This window comes from Galleria mellonella, unplaced genomic scaffold, assembly GCF_026898425.1.
Source record: "Galleria mellonella isolate WM207_F2 unplaced genomic scaffold, CSIRO_AGI_GalMel_v1 utg63, whole genome shotgun sequence".
Lineage (NCBI taxonomy): Eukaryota > Metazoa > Arthropoda > Insecta > Lepidoptera > Pyralidae > Galleria > Galleria mellonella.
The window spans coordinates 4,002,127-4,018,603 of NW_026442130.1; the positions used below are offsets into that span (position 1 = coordinate 4,002,127).

General features: G+C 33.6%; 3 protein-coding genes across 3 annotated transcripts in view; 2 read left to right on the forward strand and 1 right to left on the reverse strand.

Moving 5' to 3' along the window:
• LOC113521811 (hillarin) overlaps positions 1-1,675 on the forward strand; it is an 87,887-nt gene extending 86,212 nt beyond the window's left edge. Inside the window, exon 15 of the mRNA XM_031909908.2 lies at positions 59-1,675. Coding sequence (XP_031765768.2) covers positions 59-195 — 137 coding nt within the window. The 3' untranslated portion in view covers positions 196-1,675. The remainder of the gene's footprint in view (positions 1-58) is intronic.
• LOC113521892 (dystrophin-like) lies at positions 971-11,089 on the reverse strand. Its single transcript, XM_026907550.3, has 11 exons — positions 10,906-11,089; positions 10,679-10,815; positions 10,171-10,372; positions 9,166-9,397; positions 8,089-8,250; positions 7,538-7,669; positions 6,767-7,020; positions 6,187-6,316; positions 5,033-5,342; positions 4,142-4,348; positions 971-3,661 (listed from the first exon to the last, which is right to left on the reverse strand). Exons 1-11 carry the CDS (start codon positions 10,962-10,964, stop codon positions 3,540-3,542), a joined length of 1,947 nt encoding a protein of 648 aa, XP_026763351.1. The 5' UTR covers positions 10,965-11,089; the 3' UTR covers positions 971-3,539.
• A 1,869-nt stretch (positions 11,090-12,958) lies between these two features.
• Positions 12,959-14,687, forward strand: LOC113521749 (inactive selenide, water dikinase-like protein). The gene has a single exon (XM_026907401.3). It carries the CDS (start codon positions 13,073-13,075, stop codon positions 14,279-14,281), a length of 1,209 nt encoding a protein of 402 aa, XP_026763202.1. The 5' UTR covers positions 12,959-13,072; the 3' UTR covers positions 14,282-14,687.
• The last annotated feature ends 1,790 nt before the right edge of the window (positions 14,688-16,477 follow it).

Here is a 16,477-nt window from a genome sequence, read left to right on the forward strand (position 1 = left end):
GCGTACAAGTTAGTACTGTACAGCATGATGTAATTTTTTAATAATATTCTTTGTTCAGGTCAATACGGACTGGATATATACACACGCGAGCGCGGAGGGCCCACAGCTATCCACCAAAACGGCTCCACCGAGAAAGAGAAGCACCTTCTCACGCACTGCTGCAAATACCTCATCAATAGTAGCAAAAGGAATTGATAATTTAGTGTCGACATTAAAAAGTCGAACGCCGTCAAATTAAACAAAGCAATACTTAGTAATTGGCAACTCCCGTCTTAGTAAATGACAATGTCCTCCATGGTTATTGGCAACTTCCATAGTAATCGCCAACACCCACCTTTTTAATTACCAGCACCCAATCTAGTAATTGATAACGCCTTCCATGGAGGTCGACAATGCTCTACTTAGTAATTGGCGACAATGCATTGTATTTGGCGACATCGTCAATACGTTAAATACGTTGCTAATGTGTACAACAGCGAAAATGTCACGAGTTATTGAAAATCTAATTTAACTAATCCGAAATTAATATTCTGTTAATTGTACTCATATCATCAAGTATCAAGAACAAGACATTGAAATAATATTAAATTGCAAAATACAGTCTTCCTTTTAAATATCGTACGTCCATTTCATTTAAACCCATATAATCTCCTAGAATTTGTTTTGGTATAATATTGTATACCTACAATTACTAGAAAACTTAGAAGTATTCTAAAATTAAATTTTCGCACGCAAACGGAAGATTTGTTGAAGAGTGGCCAGCAAGCAACAATGAAATGTTTTATAAATGAACGTGTATTATGTTTATTCAATTATAGTTATTTCAGTTATAGCATACATTTGTAACAATTGCTTGTATTCTTATTGTAACGTTAAATATTTTTAGAGACGTTTTAATGTATTTTTAAAGAAATATACCCAAATGTAGATAATTGTTAGTTATAGGTTAAATAAATGAAACTCCGTCCAATTATTATATAAACATTTATTGTAGATTTTACACTAATATTTTAGACAAATCTATGTCATTTGTAAATTATATATTTAAATCGGATATTAAGAGATAGATTTCATAAAATTTATACATGAATATGATAAGTACAGGTTGTGCTGAAGCAATCCAATTGCTTTGTTATATTTTTATTGCATTGTATAAACAATAAATTATATAAGGTTATTGAGATTCTAGTGGCAGTTTACATAATATTATAATTATTAAGTCAGGACCCTATGCGAGTATTAATATGACGCGTTGTAATACAAGTAACATACAAGCGCTGCTTACAATTTAATGTTTTCATATGTCACTTTTAGATAGCAATATTTCTGCGTAAAACAGTCTAAATTGCTTATGCATAGTTCTGAATGCAGATAATTTTATAGCTTAGTTTTTTTTTTTATCTAGAAAAATGGGTCCAGGACTGTCACACACAGTGTTCATAGAATTTAAAAAATTAAGTTGACACATTTGAGGACGTAAATCGAAATAGATTGCTATATTTTATTACATCTTTTTTTTTTTGTTACACGCCCAATAAAATACAGCAATTTATTACTTAGCGTAGCGAGCATTAAGTATGCTTAATGTCTAATTTATAATGTATTTTTTTATATTTAATAAACACGGCAATATATGTAAATTTTATAAAAATATATGGCATGTTATTTTTCTAAATATATATTTTATTTCTAAACAGATCTTTACGGTGAGATTCATCACTGAACCAGCATTCACTGATAAGACTGTGCAAATGAGGGACAATCTGTGACGTACTTTTTATCCGTTATAAAGACATCTAGAATGACTTGATACACAAGTACCTTTGTAGCTGACATGATGGGAAATTTTGTCCTTCTCAAACAAAATAGTCCCTCGTTTAGGCAGGCCGTGAACATCAGGTTTTTAACCTTTTTTGTTGTAAGTAGAGGCCGACTGTCCACCTAATGGTAAGTGGTATCCATCGCCTGTAGCATCAGTAGCACCATGGACTTCTCCCTCAAGACAGCAATATGCAAGTGATGCCTCTGGTGTTGCAAGCGTTCATAGATTGCTGTGATTGCTTACCACCAGGCGGACCGTATGCAAGATTATAAAACAAATCATATATATAAAAAAGGCCTAACTAAACTAGAATTATACAGCACACGAGGCGAGTATTGGAACGTAATTTCATATCACACTAATCATTATTAAAACTATATAAAGCTAAATTTAAATCGATCACTGAGCACCAGATTCAAGTGGGACGGCACATTTTAAAACTACCTACATATTTATTTATTTATTTTTATTTAATAACACTAATTACGGTTTACTTTCTATATCATGGTCAGCTATTTTATTATATAATTCATAAATTGGGCAAGTAGGTATAGTATTTTCTTTTTACTTTATTTTTAATATTTCTTTTTTTATTTTTATGTCATAAAAAGTGGAAATTATATTGATACAATAAGTCTCAGATCATGAAGTAGAATTATGAGACCAGCCAGAAATTATAACTAGTTTTCCCCCGCGACATAGTCCACGTCACAGGTTTATATCACACAAATTTTCACCAAATTTTTTGATGACTGATTAAACCGTTAACTCGCCAAGGGATAACAGACAACGAGACGTTCACATTTATAATATTAATAAAGATAATAATATCATTTCATTTAATCATATTATAGCCCAATACACTTATAAAGAAAGATCCTAAGCTACCACACATTCGAGTCCTTGTAACACATGCCAACACATTGCATAATGTGGTTACACTCGAGTATTCAATACATTCATAATACATTTCTGTAGACGCAAAAATATTCTTAATTACCACACTTTATTAAAAATTACTCAAAAATACATTCCATTTTCAAATTACTATTTGTCATAATTCATACGAAATGTTAACCCTTTGCACTCCGCTGTCGCGGCTACGGCGACACTGTTTTATACACTCAGCACCCTTTATAAAATAGCTAAGAAATAAATGTTTTATTTTATATCAACGACTCCATTTTTCTTTTACATCACGAGTCTGTACTTGCTGGAGTGCAAATGGTTAATATTATTATTTTCTCTCTTTATCAATCAATAGATATTAAATAGTCTTGAACACTATATAAAAAAAAATGCTCAGTATCTTTATGAGCAAACATCATTCACAAATTCTGTACACGATTTTAAAATATTTTTTTAACGTAACACTCAAAAAATACATTAAAAAAAAATAAGCAAATTGACTAAATCATTTAAGCACATTAAAAAATCCACTGTATTAAGATGCAACTTACAAAAGTAATATAAACTATTTCAATATATCTTAATAAAAATACAACCAAGTATTATTAAAATTATCAGAGAACCAATTTCTAATTCAAATTAGTAACAAATACAAACATTTATTTAGTTTTAATAGATTTTTGTTGGTACTATTATTGAATATCAACATGGATATGTTTTGATCGCTTCAATTATTAATTTGTTTACATTTTTAATGAATTCTATTGAAATAGACTATAGTACTATACTAGCATATATTCTTCTACATTCATACCAATCCCTTGTTAGCGTTAAGCGTGGCTCTCTGCTCCACTCCTCGTATTAAGGTTCCCAACAGGCCTTCCATCTCGTTTGCCGTTTCGCGCAATTGCGTGTTATCAAAACACGAATCTAAAACAAAAAATTAAAAAGTATTAAAAAAGGAAGCCTGGTGGGCCGTGCCCACCACAGAACTGTCTGGTGCCCACCCTATGATGAAGAATATAGGGATCTAGAAATAAGTAAATATATATGAAAACGAAAATTGTGCAACACACGAATTGTGCGTACACACAGACCAGATCGGAGATTTTGATTGCATTTAAAATAAAATTTTAAGATCATTAAAATAAGGTTTATTTTACATATCACTTCTTTTGCTATATGAGAATGCTAAAGCGCCGGCAAAATAGGGGAGGCAAATATAAAGTATATTTGCAGATTAGTACGATAGAAATTTTAATTTGATATACATTTTATATTTCAGATAACAAAAGAATTTTTTTAACTTGGTTTACAACTACGAACTATGAGGTAAGAACCTCCTTCTTTTAAAAGTCAGATGAAAATAAACCTTATTTAAATGACCTAAGAGTTACTTTGAACACTTACCATCGACAGCAAAATTATTGGTGAGTATCTGCTGTAACCGGTCCAACACCGTGTCGAGGTCGGCGTTCAGTTCCTTCATCTTGTCGTTACTAGACGCCACGCTCCGGATGTCAGCGGCGTACTTCTGCTCTGTGGCAGACAGTGATTGGTTTTTGCCTGCTAGCTTATCAGGTTGCTGGCCACGTTTGTCTCCTACAGATTCTGTTTCTGGAATACAGTTATTAATGATGTGATTACACACGAGTATTCAATACCTATGAATGTAATACGAATAACATGTTCTCAAATAAACGGTTATTTCTATAGATGCAAAAAAACACTCTTAAACCTCTTTACCAGAAGGAGACTGTACAAAAGTCGTTTGCTTGAGCAACCCTATCCCATTCGTATTTCTACCATGAAGTAGTTGTGTTTGCATGGCTGTGTTTCTGTTTGTAGAGCGAGAAAAAGCAGTGAATTTACAGGGTACAGAGGAATAACATCAAAATACCCAGGAATGGTGAGTATCATGGACGAAACAGTATACTCTGTTACGTCCATGGTACTGCTCATGTCTGTAGGTTACCATTTTCCATCAGGTGGGCCGTCAGCTTGTTTACCGTTCTAAGTTGCATAAAAAAATATCATAATGAAACGTCCAAACGTCAGCAATAAAGAAGCAGATACTATTTATCTGCAAAATTTTTATCACGCTAAGCCCCAATAGTGTATTTAAATATGTGTAAACAATGCGAAATGTTCCATTAAATTTATTTTGTGCCAGAAAACATAAATAAATGTAGCAAAAAATGTATTATACAGTGTACTTTGACTAGGCCCAAGTTCCAGCTTTATATATTTCTGTAAAATCTCCCTAAGTTAGTAATATCTACATGCAATATTAAAACATACCATTATACCAATTGCTAATATCGTTCATAGACACAGTAGATATGCTGTCTGATGTGGCATGAATCACCACTGGTTTAAGAGCATCTCCAGACATCGTCATCAATTTCAGACTCTCAGTATGCTTCGACACCTCTGAGAAGTTTCCAGAATCCATGCTCAAGACCCGGGGCTGGTTCTTAAATTCTGCTACTTTGGATTGTTTTTCCTCTATTGGTATTGGACTGAATAGATCAAAAGCCTGAGGGCGCTCAGTTTTCTCTGGTTTCTGAGCCTCGGGAGGTACATTTTGTATGTTTGATGACAGATTTTCCTAAAATTTTTTTTTTATTAGTTTATTTGCGACTTCAATCGATTTTGATCATAAGCTCAGTTGAATTAAAAAATAAGAATCGAAACATTATCAATGAAAACTACATAGATTACAGTATCTGTAAACTACTAAGCAATATGTCTATATACATGTGTAATGGTTATTTTATATACTGTTTGTGAATTCATACAACTTTACCAGAGGGAGACTTTGTAAACAAAAGTCGATTGCTTGGTTACCTCTGTCCCATTCGTGTTTCTACCGTGAAGCAGTTGTTTGCATGGCTGTGTTTCGGTTTAAAGGGTGGGATATGGCGTGAATTTCCAGGGTACAGAGGAATAACACCTGAGTCCTCAGGATTGACAACGCATGGGGAGTATCATGGGCAACACAGTATACTCTGTTATGTCCATGGTACTGCTCATGTCTATAGGTGACAATTACCATTTTCCATCAGGTGGGCTGTCAGCTTGTTTGCCATACTAAGTGGTATAAAAAAAAATTGTTTCGACTTCATTCAGAAGTCTTTTTCAGGGTGAGTACGATACTTTATAGCGCAACATCTCGCCTTGCATTGTGAGTCGTCATACGAGAGAGACACTGTGGCAAACATAATAAGTTCATAAAATCAATGTTACATATATATTAAATTATATATATGTGATAAACTTTGTTAAAAAATTTACATAAGTTTGAAAAATAATACTCAGCAATATTTTGCACTCTTTTTTTTTCTTTATAGAAAAACGAGTTTGGATTATAGTCAAGCTGGTCCAGAATTAATACCAAAAAGTCCAGGCAGTAAAGTTTATATCTTAATATATGGACATGTTAAAATCTTCACCTTTAATATCTTGAGCCTGTTAATTTGCGTAGATATCTGATGCCAGTGTGTTTCTACTTTATCCTTTAGATTAATGTCTTCTGAATCTTTTGATATTGATTGCAATTGGGATGAGAGATCTTCTAGTGCCCTAAAATTAAAAATTATAAGAAATCTGTATCCTTACATTAATTATGTAGAAAAAGATGATGACAGTCACATATAAGGGGATGAATAAATTTAGACAAAATTGAGAACATTTCAATTTATATTTAAAGAAATATTCATTGACTATTATTATAGTACCTTAGTGTTTGATGGTTGAGGGATGGGCAACAGGATCCATCAGCATATTCTAAAATCACCAAAGCTTAACTGTGGTTGTCAATTCGCCTACCAAGTATGCACGTACTGGCAAAACCCCTCTTTAAAAAGGAAAACCTATATTCAGTAGTGCATAGTTAACGGCTGATATGATGATGATGATGATGATGATGATTATGATAGTTTCTTATGATTAACAAAAAATTTTTTTTCTTGTTGACATCACCTCGAAAAGTGCCTAATAGTGGGAACATAAGATATTACTGTTATAACTTACTTGTTCTGAGATTCCAACTGAGTTATAATATCCTGCAACATGACAGCGGGATTGTTAACTGCATTTCCCGAAGCCTTGCCAACTGTTGACGTAAATATGACAGGTCTACTGTCGCGCTTTCTTCGTACTGAATTGTCGACTTTATCTATCATCTTTTTTGGGTTCTTTTTCGAAATCTTTTTCTTTCTCGTCCTCGTGCAAAAGAAGAAACGCTTCATTCCCTTAATAAAACTAAGGCACTCTGAAGGCTTCGTCTAGAAGAAAAACTACTTATAAGTGAAAATATATAAACAGCAACAATTTTAGAATTCTCAGTTCGATGGGTATGTGACGTTGATCCCATATCGTCACAATTAATATTATGTAGACACCCTGGCTGGGTGTCTACAAACTTAGAGGATACCGATAATTCCAACACTATATTAGTTACAAGTACATACCTATGATGTAAAAGAAAAATGGAGTTGTTGCAATAAAACAAAACATTTATTTCTTAGCTATTTCATAAAAGGCGCTGAGTCAGTAAAACAACCGGTTCACCGTAGCCGCGATAGTGGATTTAATGTTAGCATTTTAATGTCGCAAATACGGCGACAAAGGTGTGCAAAGAGTTAATATTCAAAATAATCTTGGTAAATTTATAAAGAAATATAGAAGCCTGCCTAACCAGTGAAATATTAAAGCGTTATTAATAAAGAATCTAATAATAAATTAATTAAACAAAACTGTAAATAGCTCAGTTTAAATAACTCAACACAGATGGCATATTACCTCTCCATCAATTATTTCATGCACCAAATGAGTCTTCTTATGTCCACTGACTGCAGACAAGTCCTTGTCGTACAAATAACATTTCTCACACAAGTACACTTCAGTGCACTTGCTGCATTTGAATTTGAGCACCTGAAAGTGTGAATAAAAAAGAATAATGCATAATCAGAAATGTCAGAAATTAATGAGTTTAATAAATATCAATTAAGTATTTAAAGATATCAAAAGAATATGTGTGAACTTTTATAAGACAAATATAAAATTTTAATATATTCATTATTATTATGAATTAGATAAATATAATTATATTGTATAAATCTATTTATTACAAGTTGTTACCATTACTCAATTCTATTTTAAAAGCATGTATTAAATTTTTTTTGTAACTTTGTCTTACAATCTGACATCATGGAACATTAACCATCAGCTATAGAAATTAAGTTATTATTTACAATATATTTATTTATTTTTAGAGTAGAACTCCTCAACTCCAGTCAAGTTCAGTGCAATTCTTAACAGATGATAACCATTGTTGAGACATCTGAACCCACCTGTATAAGAGGCTGCGTACACGCAGCGCACACAGCGCTCACGTTAGCGCTGTTTCTGCTGCACACTACTCGCTGCACGGCCGGTAGCCATCGCGTGCTTGCACAATTCACTACCCCCCACTCGGCCACTGCGCGTGTACTTACGCCGAGCATACCCGCGCTCTGAAGTATATCAATTCAGAAATAAGATAAAAAAAACACAGTGACATTATAATATTACTACTACTACTCGTGAGGGGGGGGAGGGGGAGGGATTGTTAGTAATGGGGTCTAATTGACCCATTTCTAGTATTACATTTTATCAGGTCGACCTCCATGCGATTGGTTAATTCTAATGGAGTTTGTCACAATGGGCTAACTGACCTGCCTTTTCATCCTCACCTGTCATCCCTCACTGGTGAGTATACCGATAGCGCTAAAAAAAACTCGTGAGAGGGTATCGCCCTCTGGTGACAAAAAATTATAGGCCATCATCATAATATAGAAAGGCATCTGACATGGCATACTGAAGGGCATTGGTGTATATAACTTATTTTGCACTGGAGGAGGGAGGGGGGCTAGCATTCCCAAACAATCACCAAAGCCTAATTGCGGTCAACCTGCCTGCCAAGCATGGCAACTACAGGCAAACCCTCCCAATATAATAATAGAGACAGTTAATGACATATAAAATATGATGAATATAAATATTTAGTTATTTAAATATTAAACATACACAAACTAAATTGAGTAGTACTCAATTATCTTTTAATACACCAATATTAAATAAATAAATACATACATATGCTTATGATTTAATCCCTATGAGCAGTTAATCACATGCAATTGTCAACTCTTGCCATTACTCTGAATGTAATAAACATTATAAAACAAAAAAAACATACATACATACATACTTATTCATTATATCTGTAGCCCATTAGGGTAAGCAGAAACAATGGAACACCAATTGCTCTGATTCAAATAAACCTGTTTTGCTTCCTCTAGATTCATCAATCTATGTATACATACATCATTGCTAAATACGGTAAAAACAAGTAAACATATAATTAACTAATAAGAAATAGTAACAAATACCTTTTCAAAGCAAGCATCAACATCAGCCTGCAGCTGGTCACAGGGTACTCCAAGGTACTGCGGTAGCGCTGTCACATGGGCCAAGAGGGCCGCTAACCGTCGTGGAGACACGCAACCATTATGGTCAGCGCAACAATTAGCAAGAGCCGCCCATTTATCGGCCGCCGACTCCGTACTGAGCACAATCAGCAGTGTTTTTGCTGACAATACTCTCACTGGTTCTTTTCTATCTCTACAATAACAATTTATTTTAATCAACTTTAAAAAAAATTAACTGTATATTTTTATTAATAACTATTGTATATCATACAAATTATCTAAAAAGAATAAACAAAGTCAAAGCCCAGTGAAAATGTTCATGAAATTGTACAATTTTACTCAAGCCACATAAGTTACAAAAGGCAATGTGATCAAAGTGAAAAAGTATAAGGTTGAAAAAATACATTTTTAGATATTTTACTTTTGTTTTTAGAGCAAATTGTTTACTGGGTTTTAGCTTGATATACCCTATACACCTAACAGTGTATAGAGTTCTATTACTTTACTTATTATGAATACCAAACTAGTTTTGAATTCAATAGAAGCTCTATTTTTTTTTTATACCACTGAGGTGGCAAACAAGCATACGGCCCACCTGATGGTAAGTGGTTACCGTAGCCTATGAACACCTGCAATACCAGAGGTATTATGCGTGCGTTACCGACCCTGAAGAAACCTCTTTACCCCCTTTTGAAGAACCCCATGCTGTAGTCTCTTGGGAAAACCACGGTAGGGAGCTCATTCCACAACCTGAGTATTATATTTATAAGGGATAAAAATGTTGAATAATAATTATTGTAATTATTGGTGCTCACGAAACAGCCATGAACAATGCTTATAAATAAAGGCTCTTATTAAATAAACTAGCTCCTATTAACTTAAAAGGTAAGTGAAATCAATATAAATAATTAAATAAAAAAGTTACATTACAAACATATAACAAATTAAAAATTCTATTTAACTTACTTATCATAAACATTGAGCAACAAATTGATCAACAAGTCTACAACTAAGTCCACATCCCCGCTGAAGAGACCCTCTTTCTCCGCTGCAAAGTATATATCAGCTAGTACTGCTTCCAACTCAGCTGTGTCTAAAGACAGGCTACTTTCTGACAAGCTAAGTTGGTGACGAGCAAATACTCCGGAACTGATACGCAGTGGTGGCACTAGTAACAAAATTTTTAATAAAAAAAAATATTTTACTTATCTATTAATTAAGTAGGAAAGTTTATGCAAAGCTCTAAGAAAGTGGGACCACTTAAAATTCTACTAAATAAGTTACTTTCAAAATATCTACAACAATAGGAAAATAAAGTTTTTAATATTTTATTTTCTCATCTATCACACACAAATAAGCTAAAACAGCCATAAAGTTTATGTTATTACAAATGCTAACCCTAATGGAATAAAATAGCAATAAACAAATTGAAATCTACATTTATAACATTCATAAAAATTTAATTTACACTTACCTAGTAAATACTTTTGCAAAGAAAATATTTTAAATGCAATCTTGTATGCACTATATTTAATACCATCGTATTCCGTGAGAGCCTCCATAATTTTCTGAAATTCAGGATGATCATATTGCCGGTTTCCACTTGTCTCGCTATAATATAAAAGTTAGAGTTATTTTAAAAATTAAAAGTTGAAAACATTAAAAGTAGGTTAAGGCGCAGCGAAAGCGAAAAGTACTTACTCAACATAACACGGGTAACCACCCTCGTTTTCAATCTTTTTCCAGTTATTGTTAGACATTTTGAATTAAGTCTATATACTCATTGTTGTGAAAAAAATTGTATTTATAAATGACTTAGGTATTTTACCTAAGTATTAAAAATATAAAGTTTTGTGTTGCAACCGCCATAACAAAATTATTTAAAAATATACATATGTCAAAATAAAAGTTATCAAATATATAATGTCAATGTCAGTCTGTTATTGACTACTATCTGTCACGTCACTCTCACCCTATCTGTAATTTACAAAGATTTAGAATAATTTACTTATTTATAAAAATAATGAGCATGTACTTTTTATGCATTCTGAAGTACAAATATATTACTTAAATCTAAGCTTAGGTAATATCGCTTTTTTGTAATATCAAATTGGCTGGTTATTAACTTGAATATCGGATACTGTTACTATACTGTATTTCGATATTTGATACAGCAAAAAAAAATATGTAGTGGGCAATAATTTTGGAATAGTAAAGGTTAATCCAACTTCTATTACATACACCTTTCATTTAATTTTAAATTGTATAACGTTATTTATAGCATACACTTATTAATTTCAATAACTTAAAAAATGATTATAAAAAAAATTACGTTAGTAAAGTAATACATAGCGTAATAAACAAAAATGAAATAATCATGAAAAGAGCATATTCCTTTTTAAAAGCACACCTGCAATGCCGTAGGTGTTGTGGGTGATCATGGGCGGCGGTAGTCACTTACCATCAGGTGAGCCGCTTGCTCGTTTGCCCCCTATGTTGTAAAAAAAAAAATGGCGTATTCCTTTTACTTAACCGTTTGCTAACATAATCTATTTATTTCTAAGTATTTATTCAATCAAATATTGAAATACATAGATAAATCGATACTTCGTATCTATTTCGCGCTCACAATTCATTTCAATCGAATCTGTTTTATATATTTGTAGATATCGTTATAGTTATAGCGGTACGAATTGCTTCATTCAATATCTATCGTGGCGTATCGGTTACGGAATCAATTCACACGTTTCAATGTATCGCGTTGACTGCAATTTTGAATGTTGGGCGATCCAATTTGCACTACTAGATCGCAATCGGCCGCAGCAAAAAGACAGTGTTGAAAATAGACGTTTTGCTTGTAGTAGAAACTATGGTGGACTTGCCTGGTATATATAGATTTATTATTTTTATCAATATACATAGGTATATTTCGGCTATATACAGTTTATAATCCACAAGCTTACTTAGATGTTTCGAAATATATACATTGCGAACTATAGTTGAAATATAAAACTAAAACACTTGAACTACATCTTTCAAAATACGATTTTACATAGATTGAAATATATATATATATATATATATATATATATATATATATATATATTTGCCATTTAATAATTAGTGTCTTAGAAGATAAAAGTCTTTACTGATATATTATTTATATCCTTGTAAGAAGCATGCTATACATAATTTCTAAATAGAAAAAAAAAATCTACATAAAACTTAAGGGCTTTTTGCCTTAGTTTTTATTTTTATTTTAATATTTACCTCGCGAAACTAATTAATCCATTCAATTATATTTCTGTGAATATTTCCTTTAAAGCACGTAACGATGGAATTTTATTAGTAATATACGGTATCTCGATTTTTTTATTTTTTGTTTATATGAATAAAACTTTTTATTATAAACATAATAATTGTCGTCACTGCCAATTCGGCCTTAAAGACTAAGAATATTTTAGTGTGTTTTTAAAATTATAAGTATTTTATACAAAATTTACATTTTTGTTTGTAATAATTTACTTCTATATAATCTACTCAATTAGTAAATATACTATTTGAATTTAATAAATCATTTGACTATCTTTTAATGCATAGAATGGAACACTCCGAAAAAAACATAAGCACGTTCTCACTATTAGGGATGAAAATATTCAAGCAATTAGCCAATCAGCGTCTTGAATAAGTTGTTCCAAACTTTTATTGACCAATCGTAGCAATTTAAGTCCGTATAATTTTTGCTACCATTTTCTCTTTGTAAAGGAGACGCCATTTTGCAAGCGTCACTTGGCGGCGTGTCGGGTTTCGGCATTTTAAACCGAAATACCTATAATCAAATATTGTTATTGTTTTGTTTTTGTGTAATATGTCGTATCAATCCAGTGTAGCGCAGGATACATTAGCTGCGGCACAATTGGAAATGGCCGGTAACCCCAACGCATTAGCCCTGCGTCGGCCATTCGACCCGGTGGCGCACGACTTGGAAGCTAGTTTTCGTTTGACACGATTTGCGGACTTAAAAGGAAGAAGCTGTAAAGTACCCCAAGATGTTCTGGGCAAATTGGTGGAGTCTCTACAGCAAGACTACTCACAACAAGAGCAGGATCAGTTCATGCATGTGGCGATACCACGCATTGGCATCGGTTTGGATTGCTCGGTGACGCCACTACGACACGGCGGACTTTGTTTGGTGCAAACTACTGACTTTTTCTACCCGTTGGTGGATGATCCCTACATGATGGGAAAAATCGCGTGTGCTAATGTTTTGAGCGATTTGTACGCTATGGGCGTAACTGAATGTGACAATATGTTAATGTTGTTGGGAGTATCAACAAAGATGACAGAGAAGGAACGAGATGTAGTTATACCCCTTATTATGCGAGGATTCAAGGATTCTGCATTAGAAGCTGGCACTTCTGTCACTGGTGGTCAAACAGTTATCAACCCCTGGTGTACTATTGGGGGGGTTGCTACTACAATTTGTCAACCAAATGAGTACATTGTACCCGACAACGCTGTGATGGGTGATGTGTTGGTGCTAACAAAACCTTTAGGCACCCAAGTAGCTGTTAATGCACATCAATGGCTGGATCAGCCAGAACGTTGGAACCGAATTAAATTAGTTGTATCTGAAGAAGATGTTCGCAAAGCTTATCACCGTGCTATGGACTCCATGAGTAGATTGAATCGTATTGCAGCTCGCCTTATGCACAAATACAATGCTCATGGCTCTACAGATGTTACTGGATTTGGTTTGCTAGGTCATGCACAGAACTTAGCGTCCCACCAAAAGAATGAAGTATCATTTGTAATCCACAACTTGCCCGTGATAGCTAAAATGGCAGCAGTGGCCAAAGCTTGTGGTAACATGTTCCAGTTGCTCCAAGGTCATGCTCCTGAGACCTCAGGCGGACTTCTAATCTGCTTGCCACGAGAACAGGCTGCAGCATACTGCAAAGATATTGAAAAGCAAGAAGGTTATCAGGCCTGGATCATTGGTATTGTAGAAAAAGGCAATCGCACAGCTCGCATCATCGACAAACCCCGAGTTATTGAAGTGCCCGCTAAAGATTAAGCGTCATGCATTCAGACATTTTAAAAGTTGAAGTTTTTTACATTATAATTTTAACTTGTAAGGAACTTAATGAATATTGCAGTTTCATTTTAAATGATCTATTATGTATAATTTGATGGTTCTCTGTTTTCTTATATGTATGTAATTAATTCCTTGTAGCTATATGCCATTTTTTTTTGTAACATAATGAATAGCCAGAGTATGTTCTGGTGGTAGATATAAGAAAGCTTTTAGAGAACTTGATCTAGTGACATTGGTGTTTATATTTGTAAGGCAACATTATTAATAAGATAAAAGAAATATTCCATTAGGTACACAACCTAACATTTGTTTGCAGCTTGAGAACTTTTCCTGCAAATTGTGAGAGTAAGGATTATTATTAGAATAAAGTTATTTTTCAGTCAAATTGTAGTTTCATTTCAGTTTCTTATCTGTTCCCATGTGTGCTGTACCATGTATGGAAATTAATTATTCATTTGCCTCACCTTAATACTTGTTTATATTATTTTAATATATTTTTATTCATATTTGTTTTTACAACCAACCTGACGTCAAACCTCCTCGTGAGGGGATGAAGAGATTGTTAGTAATGCAGCCTACCAGACCCATTGCTAGCAATTTTTTTTAATGGATAATTGAATGGTAACTCTGCTTTCGGTATACATTGACGGGGCACTAGTAAGGAGTGATTTATTATTATAGTATTGGTGAGGATGAAAAGGCAGGTCTGATCTCCCATTGCTAGCAATATATCTTATCAGGTCGACCTCCACGTGGTTTCACCTGGAAACCATCGTGCTGAATTCCAGATGTATTCATCACGATGGGCTAACTGACCCGCCTTTCATTCTCAGCGATCATCACTCACTGGTGCCCGACCAGCGTACACCGTTAGCTCTGACGGGGTTACCATTCCATTATCATCCATTAAAAAAAAGCCTTGAAAATATCTATATAACAACATCTGTTAATATTGGTCTTAGTGTATTCTATGTAGGTATTTATAAAAAAAAATTTAAATACCTACAATTGCTTAAAATCCCCAGTATAATATAAGCATGGACATAAGAAACCGAGACGTTCACGTTTATGTGGATACCATAGTCTTTCTCCAAGACAGGTGTTATGTCTCTCCCGTGTACTGTGATTTCATCGCCATATCGTCATAGTCGTAGAATACTGACGGATCTTTATATGTAATCTTTGTCAGATCCGTCAGTATTCTACGACTATGACGATATTATAATGTTTAGGTGACAGAACTGCGGCAGTGTAAATCCCTCTATCAACCCTAATGAGATCGAAAATTACATGGGTACATAGTGCTAAGCAAAATTATGTCCTAACTAGTTGAGCATGGGGGGAAATGGAGACTGAGAATCCCATTGCTAGCAATATGCCCAACCAGGTCGACTTCCTCGCGGTTCCCCCTGGAAACTATCATGGTTAATTCCTAAGGAATCCATCATGATGGGCTAACTGGCCTGTTTTCATTCTCATCTATCACCCTTCACTGGTGCTCCGCCAGCGTATCCCGTTAGCGCAGGCAGGATTACCATACCATTTTCACCCGTCAAAAAAAAAAACTAATTGAGCATACTAGTTCTTTAGTTTCAATGACTGCCCCTATTTAAAGTTGGTGATTTGAAGTGAATACTCCTTAGACAATTCGTATACCAATATGTCAATAGATACGTTTTCGTTAGCGCACGCATGAAAAGGAACAAGATATCGGACATTGCTGTCTTGTCTTATCGCACAATAGCGATAACGTATTTGTCGATAGGTTCAGTTGGCACTTGTCTTATGTACATTTCTTTTTGATTGGAAGGTAGTCTGAAAAGTAAAAGTTCATGATTATATAATTTAATATTTATTCACGAGATTAATTCGAAGCTTATAATATAGTGGATAAAAGAAAATAATCACTATCTTCATAATAGTCTACTGGATTCTATGAGAAATAATCTACTAAAGGCATAGAGTAATTGTGAAAGTGGAAGTGGTGTATAACGTTTGCAGTACAATCTCAACGTAACATTTTTATAAGTTATAAAATAAATTAATAATATAATGGTAGTTTCATATTTTTCAAATTATTATTAAACATTAGAAATGTTTACTTGCTGGTTACACAAAGACGAATGCGCGGAACGATTACGTTCAGATAACATGCCTATTGATGTAAATTTCTAT